Raw genomic sequence first — 19,557 nt, forward strand, 5'->3', positions numbered from 1 at the left:
ATGACATCATCACTAACACTAGCATCCAAACTCTGATATAAATAGGTAAGGTACTCCGTCAGTGAGACAGAGTCGAAGCTATGTCTGGCCATACTGACCAATTCCTGAGAACCACATTAGCCACGTTCATGCAACTGAAACCCATTTACAGCACATAAACGGCAGATGAGAAACTAAAAAGGATGGGGTCATTAAACTGTATCACTGGAAACATGATTCCACTGTTTCAGATAGAAAACCTATCCCAGGAGACTTCCACCAAAGTACAAAAGGACCTTGACATATGGGCTTATCACCTTAACACTAGAGACTCGGGTCATAACTCTAGCAGAAGGGCAATAACGGTCTAGTCTGTGAACCACTCTGACAGAAAGGTCCTATTTCAAGTGCTGTATCTGTCTGGCTCTAAAACGGCTGCCAGCAACAGACTATTCTTCCAAATTATCAGAACTGCTTATAAAGTAACTCTGGAGAATGGTCTGATTACTCCCTTATACCACCAACAGCATTAATCTGGGCAGAGTTCTCTGGATATTCATTTTCTTAAGACAGTCTCCTCCAAAGAGAAAGGAGAGCAGTGCCTATGTGGAAACAGAACCTTAAAGATCCTGCTACACACCCGTCGCAATTAAGGGCCCAAGATTCTGGACCACCTAAAGACAACTAACAAGACAGACTCGTAGCCAGGGGCCCAGCTCTGCCAGATGATGAAGCTGCACATGGCTCCATTTCTGTCTGATAAGGAGACAGAAAAGGGAATATCTTGAATAGATGAAAAATGAAAGGCTGGGGTTCTAAAAAGACGACTGGCTCCAAAGAAAACACTAAAGAAGCCTGCAGAGCTGTACTAATTTTAGTAAAAATAATCATATGCCAACAAGGGAATGGATCATTTTCTAACTCATCCCTTCAGATACTGGGTAAGTGGTCAAAAGCCTGTTTTTATAATTACTTTCATTATCTTGGCCAAAAAGTCTATCTTATCTTTGGTCCTTAGGAGTGATATTAGTTTCTTCAATTTTTATGTGTTACATAATAATTCTTTTTTTCTTTTACTTTACATCAATAACCAAAGTGCAGTATAAACATGAGGCTGCTGATATTGTTGCCTTTATACACATTCAATACCAACATCTTCCAGACATTTTATATTAGGCTATACAAAAGCATCCAAAAGAGTTAATAATTATCCTAAATCATCACAATATAATTTCAAGGCTGAGTAAGATACAGTAAAGCCAGGTATTACATATTAAAGAAAAACACCTAGACCAACATTTAAAATACTGGTCTCTTAAATATACATTAAAGTCCCATTAACAGAACATATTCTAATCATTAAAACAAACCAAAAGCTAAGCAAATTAATTTAAAAATAAAAATTTCTAAATGATGAATATAATCATGCTGTTTATACAACCATAAAGCATAATTTGGAAACTAACCTGCATAACAGAATGCTCTATAACACAATGACAGAATCATTTATCATCAGTTGATCTGTGTCATTTAAAAAAACAATTGCCTTCCACCTCCCACCCACCCCCAAGTCTCCATTTGATCTATATTTTAACCATTATTTTTTTTTAATTAAAATTATTTTTTAAACCATCTAATTTGTGGTGACTGACACAATATTGATAAAACTGCCTTCCTGCCTTTCCTCCTGTTCTCCAAAAGAAGTGGTTTAAACAATTACACAAATTCTCCAAGAGCTTCTGCCGGGGCTCAGGCATCACAACACAAAATCACTACCTTACATAACAACTGCTTTCCAGGGTCCTTAAGCATTAAGTGGTTCAGTGAGAGGTTCTGTCCTAGGGGTATTCTCAGGTTTTCTCCTCTGGGACTCCTGTCGTCTTTCAGTGAACATAACAACAAAGTCAAGCAGGAACATAAAACTTGCTATAAATCCAAACACCTGAGGAAAAAGGGGGAAAGGTTCTATGAGGAATTTTGGAATATAATCTCACAAGTTCTACTTGGCTCTGAGAGTGCTTCATAAAAGCAAGATGTTCATCAATTTTACCTTATACACACTACTTTTAATGGTAAAAAAACATTTTAAAGTCATCAAAAAATGGCAAGTTATAAAAGAAAAACTTCCAGAATAATGGCTATTAGTCAAAGTCTCACAAAATACAAATATGTGTGCATGTGTATGTGCATAATGCTAATCTACGAAACTAATATTAGTAGATGAAAATTAAATCCTATAAAATGATACAAAACACAGGATTATTAGCAACAGTTAGAATGACCCACAGACGTGATACCAGAAATATGTGAGTAGGCAACTCAGCCTAGGCGAAAATGGACAAAAAGAAATTTCATCTTGAAGATACTATTGGGTTAAATTACCTAAAATACATTTTCCAGTTAATTGTCACATTGTAATGACACAGTGACATGACACCACTACCTACTTCCTCTTCCTTAAATCACTTCCTCATTTACTCTTCTGACATATGATCAAACATTCTGAGAATTTTGTCAAGAGACAGAAGACCATATTTCAAATTTAGCTACACTAGCAAAACCCTTAAAAAAATGGGCGCCAAAGAAGTGCTCTGTAAAGAAAACTGATGTAGGTGATAGCTCAAGTCTCTCCCAACTCTGACACTCCACCTCCATGATTTTTAACATTCTGTTACAGTCTGTTGCAGTTTCCTGACCCTTCCCCTCCCCCTTCCCCCAAAGACTATGCCTTCTGCCTCATTTCACCATATAGTAAACTGAGCTCCAAATTCATTAATTCACCTGGATGTCCCCAACATATCCAGCCTAAATTTAATTATCAATTCACCCTCAAAACCAAAGTCTTTCTCCCCTGTAGAGTCTTTACTTGGGCTTGATAGCATCTATCCCCTTATTTTCCTAGCAAACTTCTTGAATACTTCAAATGCAGACCTTGTCTATGAAGCTGTCACCACCTCAGAGAGCCCCAGTCCATATAGGGCCCTCTATACTATCTATACAATCCAGACAAGAGATCTTCCAGCTCTTTTGCTCACATACTTCCCAATTTTTTCTTGAAAAGTGAACTCCCTCACTCCTTGAAGTCTATAAAACTTTTTGTAATTTAAATAGTTTCAAAGGGTAATTTCCAGCATATTATAAATACTGACTTTTTAAACTATCATTCACTATTAAATATGGCCAATGAAATCTAAATACTGTAACAATCTAAAACATCATCTAATTAAAACATATAAACAAACTCTTTCTAATAGCTGGGAATTTTTTCCCCTAGAACTAATTTTTCTTCAACTTCATTTCACTTCCCCCACAGATTTTTATAGTAACATATTTTTATACTCCCATTGTATCAATCACCATATCATATTCCTCTGCAACAAAAATATGTGTATAAACTGAAATTAACCATAAGATCTTATTAAAACTTTGATTTTTCTCTTCAATTTGTTTATGTACTCATGGATAAATATTACTTATTGCTAGAATGAATCAACGTTCAGCATTGATGTTACTGCGATGTTTTCTTTTCAACACACGTAAGTGCAAAGAAAATGTAGTCACATGAACAGGTAGATACATTGTAGCCATGTAATCTCTGAACTCCTTTTGAGTTGTTGTATCATAAAAGTAGTTTTAATGATCTATTAGCTGATGACTCTATTAATTACAACTTCAATTTCCTAAAAACAAAGTATTAATTGGAAACCACCTGATTTACAAGAGGATTTGTTATCCAGTTATTAGGCATTCAAGTTCACAACACTGATACCACTCCAGGTCCATGATCCTTGATTTGCAATTCTGAAACCCAAAAAGCTACAAAAACCTCAAAGTTTTCATGATTTATTTGACTCAAAATTGACATGAAGTAAGACTATTTACAGTCTTCACTTATCCGTTTTACTATAAATATTCATGTTTTGTTTCAGAAATACGTTGGATTACAGGGTCTGCCCCAGGCCCTCAAATGGTATTGTATAATATTGTAAATGCACGGTATTACCTTTCCAAATCCAGGATGTTTTGAATTCTAAAAAAAATTAAAAATCTGTCGCCAAGGATTTCAGATAAAAATTGAATTTTTATTTTCCTTTTGTTGTACTCAAGGGTTTTTTGTTTTGTTTTGTTTTACAACTCAGGGCAATGTACCATAGTAAGACTTGGGACAGGCGAACACATTTTTCTTATTTCTTCGTGGGGGGGAGAGGGTGACTATGAAAGGGAAGATGGGAAAGAACTGGCGAGACTCCTCCACCAAGATGAATTCTCAGACATACTAGTTTTAAGACGGACTACATATGGAGATTATAAAGTTGAAAACTGATTTCTTCAAAAACTATCGCTCCTAGTACTCCTTGGAAAGTCTTGATGAACTACCCACTGAAACTGCTGTCTAGACCAACTTCTGTTGGTTCATTTGACGTACTCCATTACAATTTATTTACCTATCTCCTTTACTAGACTCAACCTTTAAGTCATTTCTCCTATGTATTCTCTCTTTCTTTTTTTAATAGAGATGGGGTCTTGCTATGTTGCCCAGGCTGAAGTGCAGTGGCTATTCATAGGTGCAATCACAGCCCACTATAGCTTGAAATTGCTGGGCTCAAGAGATCCTCCCACCTCAGCCTCCCCAGTAGCTGGGACTGCAGGCATGTGCTAATGTTCCAGGCTCTCCTGTGTATTTTCTACACCTGGAACAGCACCTGGCATGTGGGTGTGCTTTTGTTTGAACTGAAAAGTAGAGAAATGTAAGATACTAAAGTCAATTTTACTACTTCCATGAGCAGTATAACATGTTTATATGTGGAGTAGATGGATTTTTGTTAACAAAACTCAAATTCTAGACAGGTTCTAGGTTTTTAAGGCTATCATATTTATTTGCTTTTAGGTCTTCTATTCAAAATTACACTAAAAAATAAGTTGAAAGACAGCATGTTGTATAACTTGTCAAGTACTTTCCAAATTCCATATTTCTAAATAAACAAAAATAAGCAGAGTTAAAAATACAAAGTACTTACAATTGCAGCATATTCAGCTGCGGTCTTGTCATGCGTGGAAACAAAAATGATGGATGCCAGCAAAAATAAACATCCTGTTGCCAAAGTAATGTAAAAATCCTGTGCATACATATAAAACACATAAGGAATACAGTATGGTTAGATTCATGGAAACAAATGGTTTAATTTTAAAAGGCTTCAATAACTTTTTCTCTTGACACAATCCAAACTTACATACCCCAGCTTCTAACTTTTTGGCATTCAATACATACCCTGTAAAGAAACACTATCTACACTTTGCGCTGGGCGTATTGAGAGAGTACATTACAAAATAATCATTTAATAAAAACAGTCCTCCAAAAGGTCATGTGTGTGTGCCCTCTTTCTCTACAGGATGTATTAAAATTATCAAAGTCAAAGCATTTATTACAGTTCCATCTTACTTTCAGCAGAAAAAGCATTTTTCTTTTTTTTTTTTTTGAGGCAGAGTCTCACTTTGTTGCCCTGGCTAGACTGAGTGCCATGGCGTCAGCCTAGCTCACAGCAACCTCAAACTCCTGGGCTCAAGCAATCCTACTGCCTCAGCCTCCCAAGTAGCTAGGACTACAGGCATGCGCCACCATGCCCGGCTAATTTTTTCTATATATTTTTAGCTGTCCAATTAATTCATTTCTGTTTTTGGTAGAGATGGGGTCTCGCTCTTGCCCAGGCTGGTCTCGAACTCCTGAGCTCAAACAATCCGCCCGCCTCGGCCTCCCAGAGTGCTAGGATTACAGGCGTGAGCCACCGCGCCCGGCCGGAAAAAGCATTTTTCTTTCCTTACAAAGTATTCTATGCTAGCCTGGCATCTCTGAGAGTACTTCTGTGCTCTGAAAGCAGTTTGGAAAAGAGAGAATTAAAAAAAATCACCCATCATTAACTAAATACAAATATGCCAAGTGTTTTTTACACACGTAAGCTTCCTGGAATAATATATTGCCTTCAAGTGTTCCAAGTGGGTAATCCAAAATGAGCTTGTATGATGAGCTTATCTACTACATAAAAGCTACCACATCTCATCATAATGCAGCTTTCAATGCTGAGATGCTTCATGGGTTTCCAAGTGCTCTCACAGGCCTTACTTCATAAGGCTCTCATATGCTAACTGAAAACTGTCACTTACATACTTAATTCAGAGGAGGAACTGGTAAAATGATAGCCACTTCAAAGTGTTTTAAGCCTGACACTTTTTGAGTTTTCTGAAATACAACCTCCAACTAAACCTAATATCAATAAAACTATCCAACACAGAATTCTTATACGGTCAATCGTTCACTTAATACTTATAAAAAATTTAAGAAGTTTTCTCTTTGCTTCTAAAAGAGATGTTTTTCTGTGGTACTTTCTCCATTTTTTATTTTTTTGATTATTTCAAATCTGTTACATACAAATATAAAACTCTATTCCCTAATATTTGGAGTACACTGAAGGAGGTATTTAAATAAGACAATCACCTTGAGACAGAATAATGCAGTGAGTGCTCAATAAACATGAGGTCTAGAGCCAGATTACCTGAGTAATTCCCGCCTCTACCACTTCCTAATGATGTGACTTTCAACTAGTTACCTCATGTCTTTGTGCCTCTGTTTCTTTACCTGCAAAATGGGAATAATAAAACTATCTTCTTCAGAAAGTGATTCTGAAGATTAGAGTTAATCCATGGAAGGTACTTACATCAGCGCCAGGCATATAGTAAATGTCCCACAAATGGCCACATCAAGAACTGTGTGTATGTTCTCATCATATGCTTGATGGATTTGATTCAGACACTCAGACTCCATTTGTTTTTCAAAGTTATTTTTAACTGTTTGGCATCAACTTTTATTTTTTAATTTTTTAACTTAAAAAATTATGTTCATTATTTCATCTGTCATCCCTCAAATCCAAACCACACTCAAATAAAAACACAGGGTCAGCAGACTAAGTCTTTAGAAAGTTAAGCATTTAGACTCCCAAGTACAATTTTATAAGGAAATTTCTGAACAAAGGATTCAACAATGCATTCTTAATTTACTTATGGACAACTTTTTTTCATAATCAAATCAAAGCAAAATATAGGTAAAACTGTCGTCTTATTTAGAAGCTCCAGAAATATCTCACATTAGTTCATTTCTCTATCTCCAGTATCTAGTATAATGCTTTGCATGTAATAGGCACACAATCAATAATTGTAAAACCAATAAGTGACATTCTGAAATGTGAGAAATCAAAAGTGACAAAGTCCTAGGTTTTTTTTTTTTTTTTTTTTACAGTCAAATGTGAATTAAATTAAACCACCAATAATTGTGAATTATTGGCAGTGTTTGTCACTCTCATTCCAATCTCACTTTCCCTATCATCCCCTTGGCAAAAGAAACTGAGTTGCTTAGAGGCAGAGAGTTGGAACAATGGATAGTGTCTTTTTTGTGTTGCTGAGTTTTGAAAGCATTACTACTTTGAACAACAAAACTATGCAAGATTACAAAATCGCTATGCACTTAATATAGGGACTACATCTTTTCACACTTACCAATAATTTTACTTTGTTGGCATCAATTCTGTCATAAATGGGAGTGCAATACACCACCAACATAAGGAGACTCAGAAGAAGGGCACTGCAGCTTACAAATTCAAAAATGTAAAGTCCTCCGCACAAAGTACACTGTGATACAATTTCTTCACAGATAAAGGCCAGCAGAGACAGCAACTACAAAAGAAGCAAAACACTATATTTAAGTGTTTTTTAGAGAACCTACAGAATTCAGATAGCATCTGTTTACTCAAATGTTTATAACATGGAAACTATGGCAAACAAGATTAATGAATAAACCCTATCTACACAGAATTTACAGTTTGGCTGCCTTGAAGGAAACACAGGTAAACAAATAATTAACTAACGTGTGCTAAATGCCAAAACAAGGGAAATACAGGGTGTTGTTATAAAAGCACACAGGAGAGGCATTCAAATTGGGGGTCAGGAAGGGCTTCCTGAAGGAAAGCTGAGACCTGAAGGACAGTAGGATCGGTTTTGGAGGTGAGAGACAGGGAGAGAAGTTCCCGGCAGAGAAGCAATATATAGAAAGGCCCAGAGGTAGGACAGCACAGCACTCCCTCACGCACACATACACACACACCCCACTACTACCCCAATTGAACTGTGAAAGTGAGTCAAATCAACATGGCTGAAGTGTAGAGTTTCAGGGATGGGAATAGCAGAACAAAAATTATTATGAGGCTAGAGAGGTAAGCTGAAGCCAGATCTAAACGTCCTCATTAACTAGTTTAAGGAATCTGGATTTTAAGAGTTGTAAAGTAAAGGAGTGACATGATCAGCTTTATGCTTTTAGTAGTTCTTGCTGGCTAGATATGGAGAAGGAAACGCAGGTAGGGGAAAACTTGGGGCAGACATCCAGCTGGGAAGCTGATGTAGGAAATAGGGGAAAACACAGTGGCCAGGGCGGTAGTAATGAAGAAGAGTAGCTAATCACCGAAAGATGCAGTAGAAGCTCTTATCAGACAGGCTGAGTACAAATAAAGTGGGACATGAGATAATACATATGTACTTTAAACACTTTATTTAACATAAAAGAAAAAGGCACATTTATTCATCAATCTTTTGAAGTGGGTCTTTTGAGTATGGGTCTACTGACTGGAATTCCACATCATGCTTTCTGCCTTAATCATTTTCACCATCATCTACCACTTCCAGATGGATGTGATTTGAAGCAGAGTGAGGTCCTGGACACTTGAGAAACAAAGTGCATACATAACCTTTCTACAGTCAGTCTAGTTTTACTAGCCTTGTATAGCTGCCTTGCTCTTATTTAATTCCACAGCAGATAAATATTTCAGTAACTTATCTTTCAGTCTTTCCAAAGCATTCAATTTAGTTTCCATAGAAACAATTCCTTTTCACACTCAATTTTAGTATGTGTAATATTTAATTAAATGTTTGACCATAAAAGTGTAGTTAGCATAGATCGCTATGGGAATACCACCACTCAACTGATGACAGGAGCGAGAGTGCTGGAGCACTAAGGAGGCACCTACTGGCCATGACAGGCTGTGGGTGTCAGGTGTGGGGTGAGGATGCTTAGCATGGTGAATGGAGAATGTTAACTCTGGTTAATGGGCAACCCAATTAAATGCAGATGGGTTTTAACAACACTCCCACTGATGTATACGTGGTATTAACATACTGGTTCTCATGATGAAAGAATCAGGTTTTTTTCTTTTTCTTTTTAACAGGCAAGGATGTTGGGGAGAGAATGGATTCCTTTTTAAATGCGCTGTGATTGAGGGGGTCGGTGGAAGAGTTAGATGGAAAGGTAGCTAGGAGGCAAATGAATATATAGGTCTGGAGCTCAGGGCTCAGGGGAGCAGTTTGAGATGCAGATAAAGATGTGGGAGGCAGCCAAGTAAAATGATGAGATCACCCAGAATAAGGAAAGTTGGCCTTATGCAGAACTCGGAGGAATCCCAAGATTCAAGGGATATACAGAGGAGGAAACACCAGCAAAAAAACAACTAGGAACAGCAAGCCAAAGGGGTAGCAGACAAGAAAAAAGTATTTCCACAAAAATAGAGGGATCAAGAGTGAGTGCTAAATGCTACTTAGAGGTCAAGTAGGAACAACACTGAAACACCTACATTAGACTGAGCTATGAGAAGGTTGCTGGTAACATCAGCAAGAAAAACTCCAGCATAGCCAGGTAGAGAAGCTAGATTAGAGTACTGCATATTGGGAAGTAAGGAAGGACAAGGCAGTGGAGCATGGATAGCACAGTCAAGAAGAGTGGCTGGGGCCGGGCGTGGTGGCTCACGCCTGTAATCCTAGCACTCTGGGAGGCCAAGGTGGGAGGATTGCTCAAGGTCAGGAGTTCAAGACCAGCCTGAGCAAGAGTGAGACCCCATGTCTACTAAGAATAGAAAGAAATTAGCTGGACAACTAAAAAAAATATATAGAAAAAATTAGCCAGGCATGGTGGCGCATGCCTGTAGTCCCAGCTACTTGGGAGGCTGAGACACGAGGATTGCTTGAGCCCAGGAGTTTGAGGTTGCTGTGAGCTTGCCTGACGCCACGGCACTCTAGCCCGGGCAACACAGTGAGACTCTGTCTCAAAAAAAAAAAAAAAAAAAAGAGTGGCTGGGAGAGAGTGGCCAGATAGGGTAGCAGTGGATGATGTTAACGAAAAAGGAATTTCATGCTGGGAGAGAACTGAGCATGTTTAAATGCTTAGGTAGAAACTAATAAGATGAGTGGGTCTAAAGACAGAGGTAGAAAAAAAGGCTCTCTAAAGAGAGGATTCAGGGCTCAGGTTTGGGGCTAATTCTTCTCTAGAAATAGGAGGGAAGAGAGTGGTTCATTTGGGCAGTTTGTGTTGGTTTTGTGGAAGCTGAGGGAATTTCCTTCTGAGTGCCAAAACCATCAAAATGACTGATGATCCAAGTCAATGGCTAAAGGGAAATGCCATCTCACCCCAGTCAGGCCAAATGGCAACAAGACTGCTACCAAAATTAACAGATAGACTTCATAGTATATAATCTGATCCTACAAACATCTGATCCTACAAAACATTTTCCAGAAGAAGTCAATGATATAGCCACTCTGAAAAAGTTTAGCAGTTTCTTAAAAAACTTAGCATGCATCTACCATATGAGCCAGCAACCGCACTCTTGGGCATTTATCCCACAGAAATGAAAACTATGTTCGTGCCAAAACTAGTACATGAATGTGTATAACAATTTTATTCATGATGGCCCCAAACTAGAAACAACCCAGATGTCCGGCAATGGTTAAACTACGGTACATCCATACCACGGAATATTAGCAATAAAAATGAACAAACCTGACACGCAATGACCTACATAAATCTCCAGAGAATTATGCAAAGTAAAAAAAATCCAATCTCAAAAGGTTACATACTGCATGAATCCAATTATACAGCATTCTCTGAATAACAAAAATTACAGCCATGGTGAACAAGTTGGTGGTGGCCAGGGAAAGTGGGAAGGCGTGGCTATAAACTGGTAGCACAAGGAAGCCCTGTGTGGATGGAACAGTTTAGTATCTTGATTGTAGCGATGATTATGGGAAGCTATACATGGGATAAAACTGCACAGAAACACACGCACACACACACACACACACACACACACACACACACACACACACACGAGTGCATGGGACCTCCCTGTACATTTTTTTACAGCTTCCTGTGAATCTATAATTATTTCAAAATAAAAAGTAAAGAAAAAAAAGCTGTCATATCTAAATTGGTATCCAAAGCCTCTAAGGGATTTCCCCTCCTCCTACTGGCAATAAAAAATTCATATATATCCCCACAACTGCAACTTAAAAGAATTTATATAAGGATGAAAATAGATCCTATCCCTCTGATTTCCCATAAGTTAGTGAGGCATGACATAGCCCAGCACATCCCAAATAACTTCCCTCAAACAGATGTTAGATGAGACATTCCCAATCATTGCCCCATAGGATATAAAGTGACAAGACAAATCCCAGGTCACTGTGTAGAGGTACTTCCTCAATCTCCTATAATTATAATTATAGGATGAGTTTTTACATGACTACAGTATAATAAAATACTAAATGTCTAATATTCCACTTGCTTTACTCTTGCCTCTATGTTAAATCTTACCCAAGTTTTAAGAGTTTCTCTATGAGAAATTCTCAAAATATACCTCAGGTATATAAAGTCAATTAACTGTGAGAAGATGCCAGCCCAAAACTCTAATCGGGGTTTGAGAATAGTTGATCTTGAACCTTTTTGGGGGGGGCGGGAGGGTGCTACAGGCACATGCCACCATGCCCAGTTAATTTTTTTTTCTACTTTTTGTACAGACAAGGTCTCATTCTTTTTCCATGAACAGGGGTTGGGAAAGTGAAGGGGGTCAGGGGTAGGGGGTGGTGGGATGGTTTCAGAATGACTCAAGCACATTACATTTATTGTGCACTTTATTTCTATTATTACATTGTAATATATAATGAAATAATTATACAGCTCACCATAATGCAGAATCTAATGCTGATCTGACAGGAGTCAGAGCTCAGGCAGTGACACAAGTGATGGGGAGCGGCTGTAAATACAGATGAAGCTTCCCTCACTTGCCTGCCGCTTACATCCTGCTGTGTGGCCCGGTTCCTAACAGGCCACGGACTGGTACCAGTGCATGGCCCAGGGGTTGGGGACCACAGCTCTAGTACAAAGTATATTTGAATATTATATATCCAACACTGTAATATGTATAGGAACGAGTAATGATGGAGTAACAAGAACAATGTACAAGAAAAAATAAAAAAACAATATATTTTATACCACGTAATTGAGCATTCCTTATAAGTAAGTTTAGAAAATCTCAGGAAAATATTCAGAGTAGCTGGAGAAGGATGAATGGAAAAGCAGGACTCAAACCAGGGTCGCGAGACACACAGAATTTGGACAGGCAGAGGACATTCCAGGTGGGTGATGAAAAAGAACAGATTCATAAAAGCAAGAATTTGCATGGTAAGTCCAAAAGATAATAAGGCAACTGACCTAACTGGATGGAGATAATGAAAAAAAATGGTTAAGGAGTTGGGTGTGTTTATGTAATGATTATGCAAGGGAATACGGACTTCTAGATGAAGGCAGCAGGAACATCTGCGTGATTTAGTAGGTTAGAAGACAGGAGGAGCAGAGGGTTGGGTGGGGCCTGAGGAATTCTACAATTCAAGAGTAGGAGGGAAAAGGCAACTAGCACAGGGCAAGTCACAGGAAGTGTTTAAAAAAAAAACAAAAAAACCTAGGAAAACTCCTTAAAAAGCAAATAAACATACTCCAAACTGTTAATAAAGCAGTGATGCCTGGGAGAGTGGCAGTGTGAAGGTAGGAGAGTGGCTTATTTTATTTTAATCATATTTCTTAGTTGATTTTTTGGGTAAGCAGACTTTTCTTGCATTAAAAAAGAAAAAAGTGTGGAAGTTAAGGGAAGGAAGAATTTCAAGAAATAGGTGGTCACCAGCATTAAATACTGAAGTGGTCAAGAATAGGAAGAGAGAGGCCGGGCGCGGTGGCTCACGCCTGTAATCCTAGCACTCTGGGAGGCTGAGGAGGGCGGATCGTTTGAGTTCAGGAGTTCGAGATCAGCCTGAACAAGAGCGAGACCTGTCTCTACTAAAAATGGAAAGAAATTAGCTGGACAACTAAAAATATATATAGAAAAAATTAGCTGGGCATGGTGGCACATGCCTGTAGTCCCAGCTACCCGGGAGGCTGAGGCAGGAGGATTACTTGAGCCCAGGAGTTCGAGGTTGCTGTGAGCTAGGCTGATGCCATGGCACTCTAGCCCGGGCAACGGATCAAGACTGTCTCAAAAAAAAAAAAAAAAGAAAGAATAGGAAGAGAGAAAATATCACTGAATTAGGTAAGAAGTTAATGGTAAACGTAACCCATAAGTAAAAAGGCTCAATTATTATTTTTGGTAAACAGTTTTGTTCTCAATAGCATGAAGTCATCACGCTAAATACTGCTTGCTGAATATTAAGCTAAGTACCTAACAACTGTATACTCAATGTAGCTCCTTCTAATGACATACAATTTTGCCCAAATATAATTAAGGAAATTACCAAGCTTTCAGAGTTGGGAGGGCACTCTCCCACTCCCATGTTTACAGGAAGTAAGCTTCTGACAAGCTAAGCTCCAAGTTATCCAGGCATAGACAAGAACCCACGTCTCCTGACATCCACTCTGTACTTGTTCCCCCCGTGAAACACCATTTATTAAGTTCATTTACAATTATGCATGTTTGTATAGGTTTTCCCTGTAAGATTGGGTTTTTGAAGTTACAACTGCAGTTTCGTGTATTTCCCTTTGTGCTATTAAACCATGCATTAAAAGCAATTTGCTAGGGTCAACACATTTGGGAAGTCTCAGTGACTAAAAGATGGTCTTACTCACAGCTCTGGTGATTTAAACATTCAGATGATAACTACCCCGAATCTTTCTCCATTTCAGTTTCACTGCCTTTTCTGAAAATTCAACTCTTCCTTAATATTAAAAGTCATTATATTAAATACTAATTCTCTATCATTTATCTTTAACAGTCTACTACCTAAAATTTTTTTATAAAAAACTTTTTAATGTTTGCCATTAATTATAAGGCTCTATCTATAAAATTATATGAATTTATAAATTAATGAACTTGCTATTAAAAACCTTATAGTTATAGTAAGGTTCAAATAAAAACATCTTGTCAGTTTGAAGAAATAGATTAGGCTTCCCTTGCCTTAGGCAAATATTTATTCTTACAAGCGTTCAAAGATATAATTTGCTGACATTATGGATCTTCTTCAAGGAAAAAATAGAACATTTCGACTTAGTACGTATCAATTTTCACACTGAAATAATGAAAAGAGCATCAACATAAGAAATTGCTTCTAAGTGATTTATTTCTTTGTACTTTCAGAATAACATTATTTAAAATGTAATATGCTGAAAATCACTGGTGAATCCTAAAACTGCTTGCCTGAAGAATGACTATAATCCCAGTACTGTGCAGCCATAAGGACGTTCAATTGATAGCACAGAAACAATGGGGAGCTTGCTGCAGAGAGAAAATTACATATATTTAGGTCATTGCACCAGCTTATTAGCAAGCAATTAGGTTACCAAATGTCAATTCTCCCCTTAAAACAAAAACTCCCTCAAAAAAAAAAAAATACATGAGCATAAGGTCAGATCTAAGGATAGAATAAATTAAAAAACTGATTGTATAAATTTAGGACTCTAGTAATTACATTGAATTCTCAACTTAGTATTTCTTCTTTAGCTCTGGAAGGGTGGATGGCAGTTAGGGGATGCTTAAGTTTTGACAAAGTTCAGGTCATATCTGAATGGCAGATAAAGCTATGTAATTACATCTCCTCCTATGTGTGTGCAGGCTCCACTCTCTACCCCATCGGTGTTCAGTTCTGTTACAGCACACCCCACGGAGCCTCAGAGATTTGAAAAAAGAATCTTAAGAGTGAAAAGAACCTCAGGTAATCCAATTCAACTTCCTAGGACTCCAGTGTAAGAATTTCCTAAGCACATACACGGTGTCTGGTTTTTAAGTTTTAGAGACGTCTTCCTTTCTCTTTTGGGATCTTTGAGAATCTGCTAAGATTTGTGGGTCCAGAATAATGTATCCAAACATATAAATGTACAACATTTCGAATATAATTTCACAGGGGATCTTTTTGTAGCTCATAAGCATGATGACTGGGTTTTCACATGCCTGTGTGAGATGTGCCTCCCTCAAACCTTGTTAAGACATCAGCACATTACTCATCTGACGTGGAAAAAAAATATTTTTTTTTGACAGGATTTGCAGGTCCCTTGTTAAAATACCTCCTCTTCTGATTATGGCGTTCTCCATTACAGTTATCTCCTTATTGAAGCTCTGCAATTCTACTTAGCTTTTAAAAATGAAACATCTAAAGTAAAACAACCAACCTAAAGGCAGAGTTTGAGTCAAGGCAAAGAAAACCCTGCCAACTGCCCCAGAGTGGATGACAACTTTTACTGACTTCATATATAACCTCCTTGGGACTTTCCAGGTAACTCTTGTAATACACTTTATTGTGAAGAGATAAGACATTATTAAAACAGACAAAGCAGGAACAAAAAGGTAATCATCCAAGTGAAAGGTAATAATGAAAAAATATTTTTAAAACTCCATATTAAAGAAGGCATTCTTGTAACAAGCTCCCCATAAATAAATGGATTTCATGAAGAGACATCAGTTTTTATTCTTTCCCCATTTCTCCTTTTGAATGATGGAGAGAGAACAAATAGGAATAGTCTAACAATCTTTTCAAGGCAAATTCATCTTCCCTTCTGTGTCCAAGTATAACATCTACCACCAAAATTTCTGGTTGTGTTCTTTTTTTCTGGCGATAAGGAATGAATCTGGTTGTGTCATATTCCGAAGATATGGAACTACAGTTTACTAAACTATAATAAGGTAATGAGAAATTTTACTTTAGCTTTGCCACTTTTGATTAGAAAGAAAAAATAAAAGCAACTTAAAATATGAGATTTCATGGGTAGCAAACCAACACAGACGATGTCTTTTGAGCAGCAAGAATGCTTCAGATGAATATTCTGTTCTGAAGAGTTCTACTATTCATTCATGTAGAAACATTTTAGCTTTACTGCAGAGAAATACAGCTATCAAACAATCCCCGGCAAGCTGACAAGAAGAGCAGAAGGAAGCACGTCTGGGTAGAAGTAACAGCTTGTGCAAAGGAACAGTGGCAGGAGGGAACCCTTGATCGCCAGTAAGAAATTAAAGGCAGGGGCTGGGTGAAGTGGCTCACCCCTATAACCCTAGCACTTAGGGAGGCTTAGGTGGAAAGACTGCTTGAGGCCAGGAGTTTGAGACCAGCCTGAGCAAGAGCTAGACCCCATCTCTACAAAAAATAGAAATATTAGCCAGGTGTGGTGGTGAGCGCCTATAGTCCCAGCTACTCGGGGGGCTGAGGCAGAAGGATCACGGATCACTTGAGCTCGTGAGTTGGAGGCTGCAGTGAGCTAGATGAGGCCACTGTACTCTAGTCAGGAAGACAGAGTAAGGCCCTGTTTCAAGAAAAAAAAAAAAAATTAAAGGTGGCCAGTGTGGAACTATCTAGAGGAAGGCTGGAGAGTGACAGGACCAGATCCTCTTGGGTTCCATAGGCTATATTATCGCTTGCCTCCAAGTGATTTTCCAGTCACCCCCAGATGTGGTCATTTTGGTGGCCATAAACCAGTGCCAGGTTTCTGTTTTCTATTCAATAAAAGTAGGTCATCTGAGTTCTAAGAATTTAAGTTCTCCTCATCTGAGTTGTAAGAATTTAAGTTCTTCCCGGGGAAACCAATGAGCTATTTTTTTACTTGGGATGGTTAAAAAACAAAACAAAACCAGCCAGACGCGGAGGCTCGCCCCTGTAATCCTAGCACTTTAGGAGGCCAAGGCAGGAGGATCACTTGAAGGCAGGAGTTCAAGATCAGCCTGAGCAACAAAACTAGACCTCATCTCTACAAAATAAAGAAAAATCAGCTGGACATGATGGTGCCTTCGGGTAGTCCCAACTACTCCTTCGGACGCTGAGGCAGGAGGATGGCTTCAGCCCATAAGTCTGCGACTGCAGTGAGCTATAATGATGGCACTGTATTCTAGCCTGAGCAACAGAGTGAGACCCTGTCTCAAAAAATAAATTAAATAAATAAATAACTCAAAACCCATAAACATTCTAAGTATTCTGATTTTTCCCAAACTGGTCCTCTTGTAGAAAATGTTGCTCATCATTCGTTGAAACAGTACAACAATAGCAGCTCAACACGAATGTAAACAGAACAAAAGTACTTTGATATTTCCTTTAAAAGGTTTACGGCACTTTAATTGCTTAAAATAAACCGAAACTCAAAGAAATGGAAAGAGAAGCATACCATGCCCTAGATATGCTATCCTCACAGACACACAAAGAGCTGTCCTTCTGACTTTCTACCTCGAACACACACATCGCTCACTCAGAAATAATTCTTTTCCAACGAATACAAAACTTCTGAAAGACAATTTACTGGAAATACACACACGTCTCAAAGCCATGCGTGATATCGGAAGCGCCTGTCCAAGTTAAACTGCTTCCATGGGCTCGCAACAGGAAAACCGCAAAAGCCAGAGAAAGATAAACAGAAAGTACTTCGCAGTCTAAATACAGGCACTTTGGCTGATAATGCAGAGTTACAGCTGGGAGAAGAGAGGAAAGTAGTTACAGAGGATGAGTGAAAGAAGTCTAAGTGGCTGATTTGGGGCTCCTCCGACGCATTTCCTGGACCCGCCTAACTTGCTCGGTGGCCCTAGTCGTCTTCGGGGACTCTGGTGGGGAAAGGCCGGGGGATGAGGGGCCGCCCGGCGGAAGCCGGGAGGGGAGGGCGGAAGGTAACGCCCCCTTCCCCAGGCGGAGATGGAGGGAACGGGGGTGTGGAAACGGCCGCTTACTGAACAAGCAGGCTGAGAAGAAGCCGCTCGGCAGCCTCCCAAGCCCGCAGGCCGACGGCCCCCAGGCCAGACCCTCCTCCCCAGCCCAGGCTCGCCCTCCCGGGCCGCGGACTCACCAGCTGCAAGCCTTTGAGAACTTGCCGGTACCAACGGAGCCGGCCCTGGAAGAAGTAGGCGGCGAGGCCGCTCCGGGGGCCTCTGACGGGGCCCGGATCCTCCTCCGTGGTGGGGCTGTACACCGCTCCGTTCTCCATCGCCCAGGGCCGGGGAACGCGACGGCCGCAGCAGCAGCGTCACTGACTTCGCGGACTTCGCTAACTCCAGAAGTCCCCGGGAGCGCAGAAGGCCGTCACTTCCTGGGCCTCCTCCCCAGCTTCCTGCCGGCTCCGCCCTCGCCCCCGCCTTCCCTCGCCGCGTCCCCCGCCCGCCCCGCCTTCCCTACCCACTCCCGCTCCCACTACCGTTTCGCCCCAGACCTTAACCCCTCCTCAAAGTTGTCTGTTAGCTCTTGGGATTCTGGCTTTTGCCCAAGATTCGAGTTCTTTCTGTGGGCTTTTGATTTATTTCTCACCTCCCTCAATCTTCCATCTTCCAGATATTCATGCATGTATTCAATCAATGTTTTTTGAGAACTTACAGTGTGCAAGAACCCTGTTTTAGGTGCTGGGACTACAGACAAGTAAGCCAAAGACACAAGGCACCTGCCCTCTCAGTGCTACCTCCTAGTAGGAGAGACAGACAGTAGACAGTAAACAGATTAATAATTTCAGATAGTGATAAGTGACATGAAAATAATGCGATGTGATGGAGAGTTGGGTGCCCAACAGGCCACTGTGTAGTTACGAAAGGTATCTCTGAGAACCCTCATATTTGAGTTGGATGAGACTCAAAGTATGAGAAGAAGCCAGGCTCATAAAGATCTGGGGAGAGACTTTCATGCAAAGGGGACAGGAAGTGCAAACATCCTGCGGGCCAAATGACCAGTGTTGCTAGGGCTAAGTAGGAAGGAGGAGAGGAGGTGAAGTTGGAGATGCAGGCAAAGGTCAGGCAATGTAGAGCTGCTTTGCAGACCAAGGGAAGAATTTGGATATCATTTTACATATAATAAATTACATATAATAAATTAAAGAGCAGGATTGCTCTCTCCTGCCTCTCTCGGAATTCCTTTTAGGCTCACTTGCAAAATCATTTAGTTTGTCTCTTTCTTGGTCACCAGCTTCTATACTCACATATGGTAATTTTGTGTGAGCTTAGAAAGACTCATAAAGGAATGTAATTATATTTTAGCAACTGAAGTTGATTGAGTTACATGTCAGGCTGCACACCTATTTTCTCTACCACAATGTAAAGTAGATACTATCATTATCTTCATTTTGCAGATGAGAAAACTGAGGCCAAGAGGTTGAGTATCATATCCAAAGTCAAACAGCCAGGAGCAGCTGGAGTACAGGCCTGGGCAGTCTGATTCACCTTGCTGCTAACTAACCACTAACCCAGCAAACTTCAGCCTAATTTCTTCGGTAAGGTCTCAAAACCC

At 39.5% G+C, this 19,557-nt stretch overlaps 1 protein-coding gene across 1 annotated transcript; it reads right to left on the bottom strand.

The window, feature by feature from the left end:
• Positions 1 to 1,533: 1,533 nt before the first annotated feature.
• CMTM6 (CKLF-like MARVEL transmembrane domain containing 6) lies at positions 1,534 to 18,397 on the bottom strand. Its single transcript, XM_012646887.1, has 4 exons — positions 18,137 to 18,397; positions 7,525 to 7,701; positions 4,998 to 5,096; positions 1,534 to 1,921 (listed from the first exon to the last, which is right to left on the bottom strand). Exons 1-4 carry the CDS (start codon positions 18,272 to 18,274, stop codon positions 1,784 to 1,786), a joined length of 552 nt encoding a protein of 183 aa, XP_012502341.1. The 5' UTR covers positions 18,275 to 18,397; the 3' UTR covers positions 1,534 to 1,783.
• Positions 18,398 to 19,557: the final 1,160 nt, after the last annotated feature.

Source organism: Propithecus coquereli, unplaced genomic scaffold, assembly GCF_000956105.1.
Source record: "Propithecus coquereli isolate 6110/MARCELLA unplaced genomic scaffold, Pcoq_1.0 Scaffold251, whole genome shotgun sequence".
Taxonomy (NCBI): domain Eukaryota; kingdom Metazoa; phylum Chordata; class Mammalia; order Primates; family Indriidae; genus Propithecus; species Propithecus coquereli.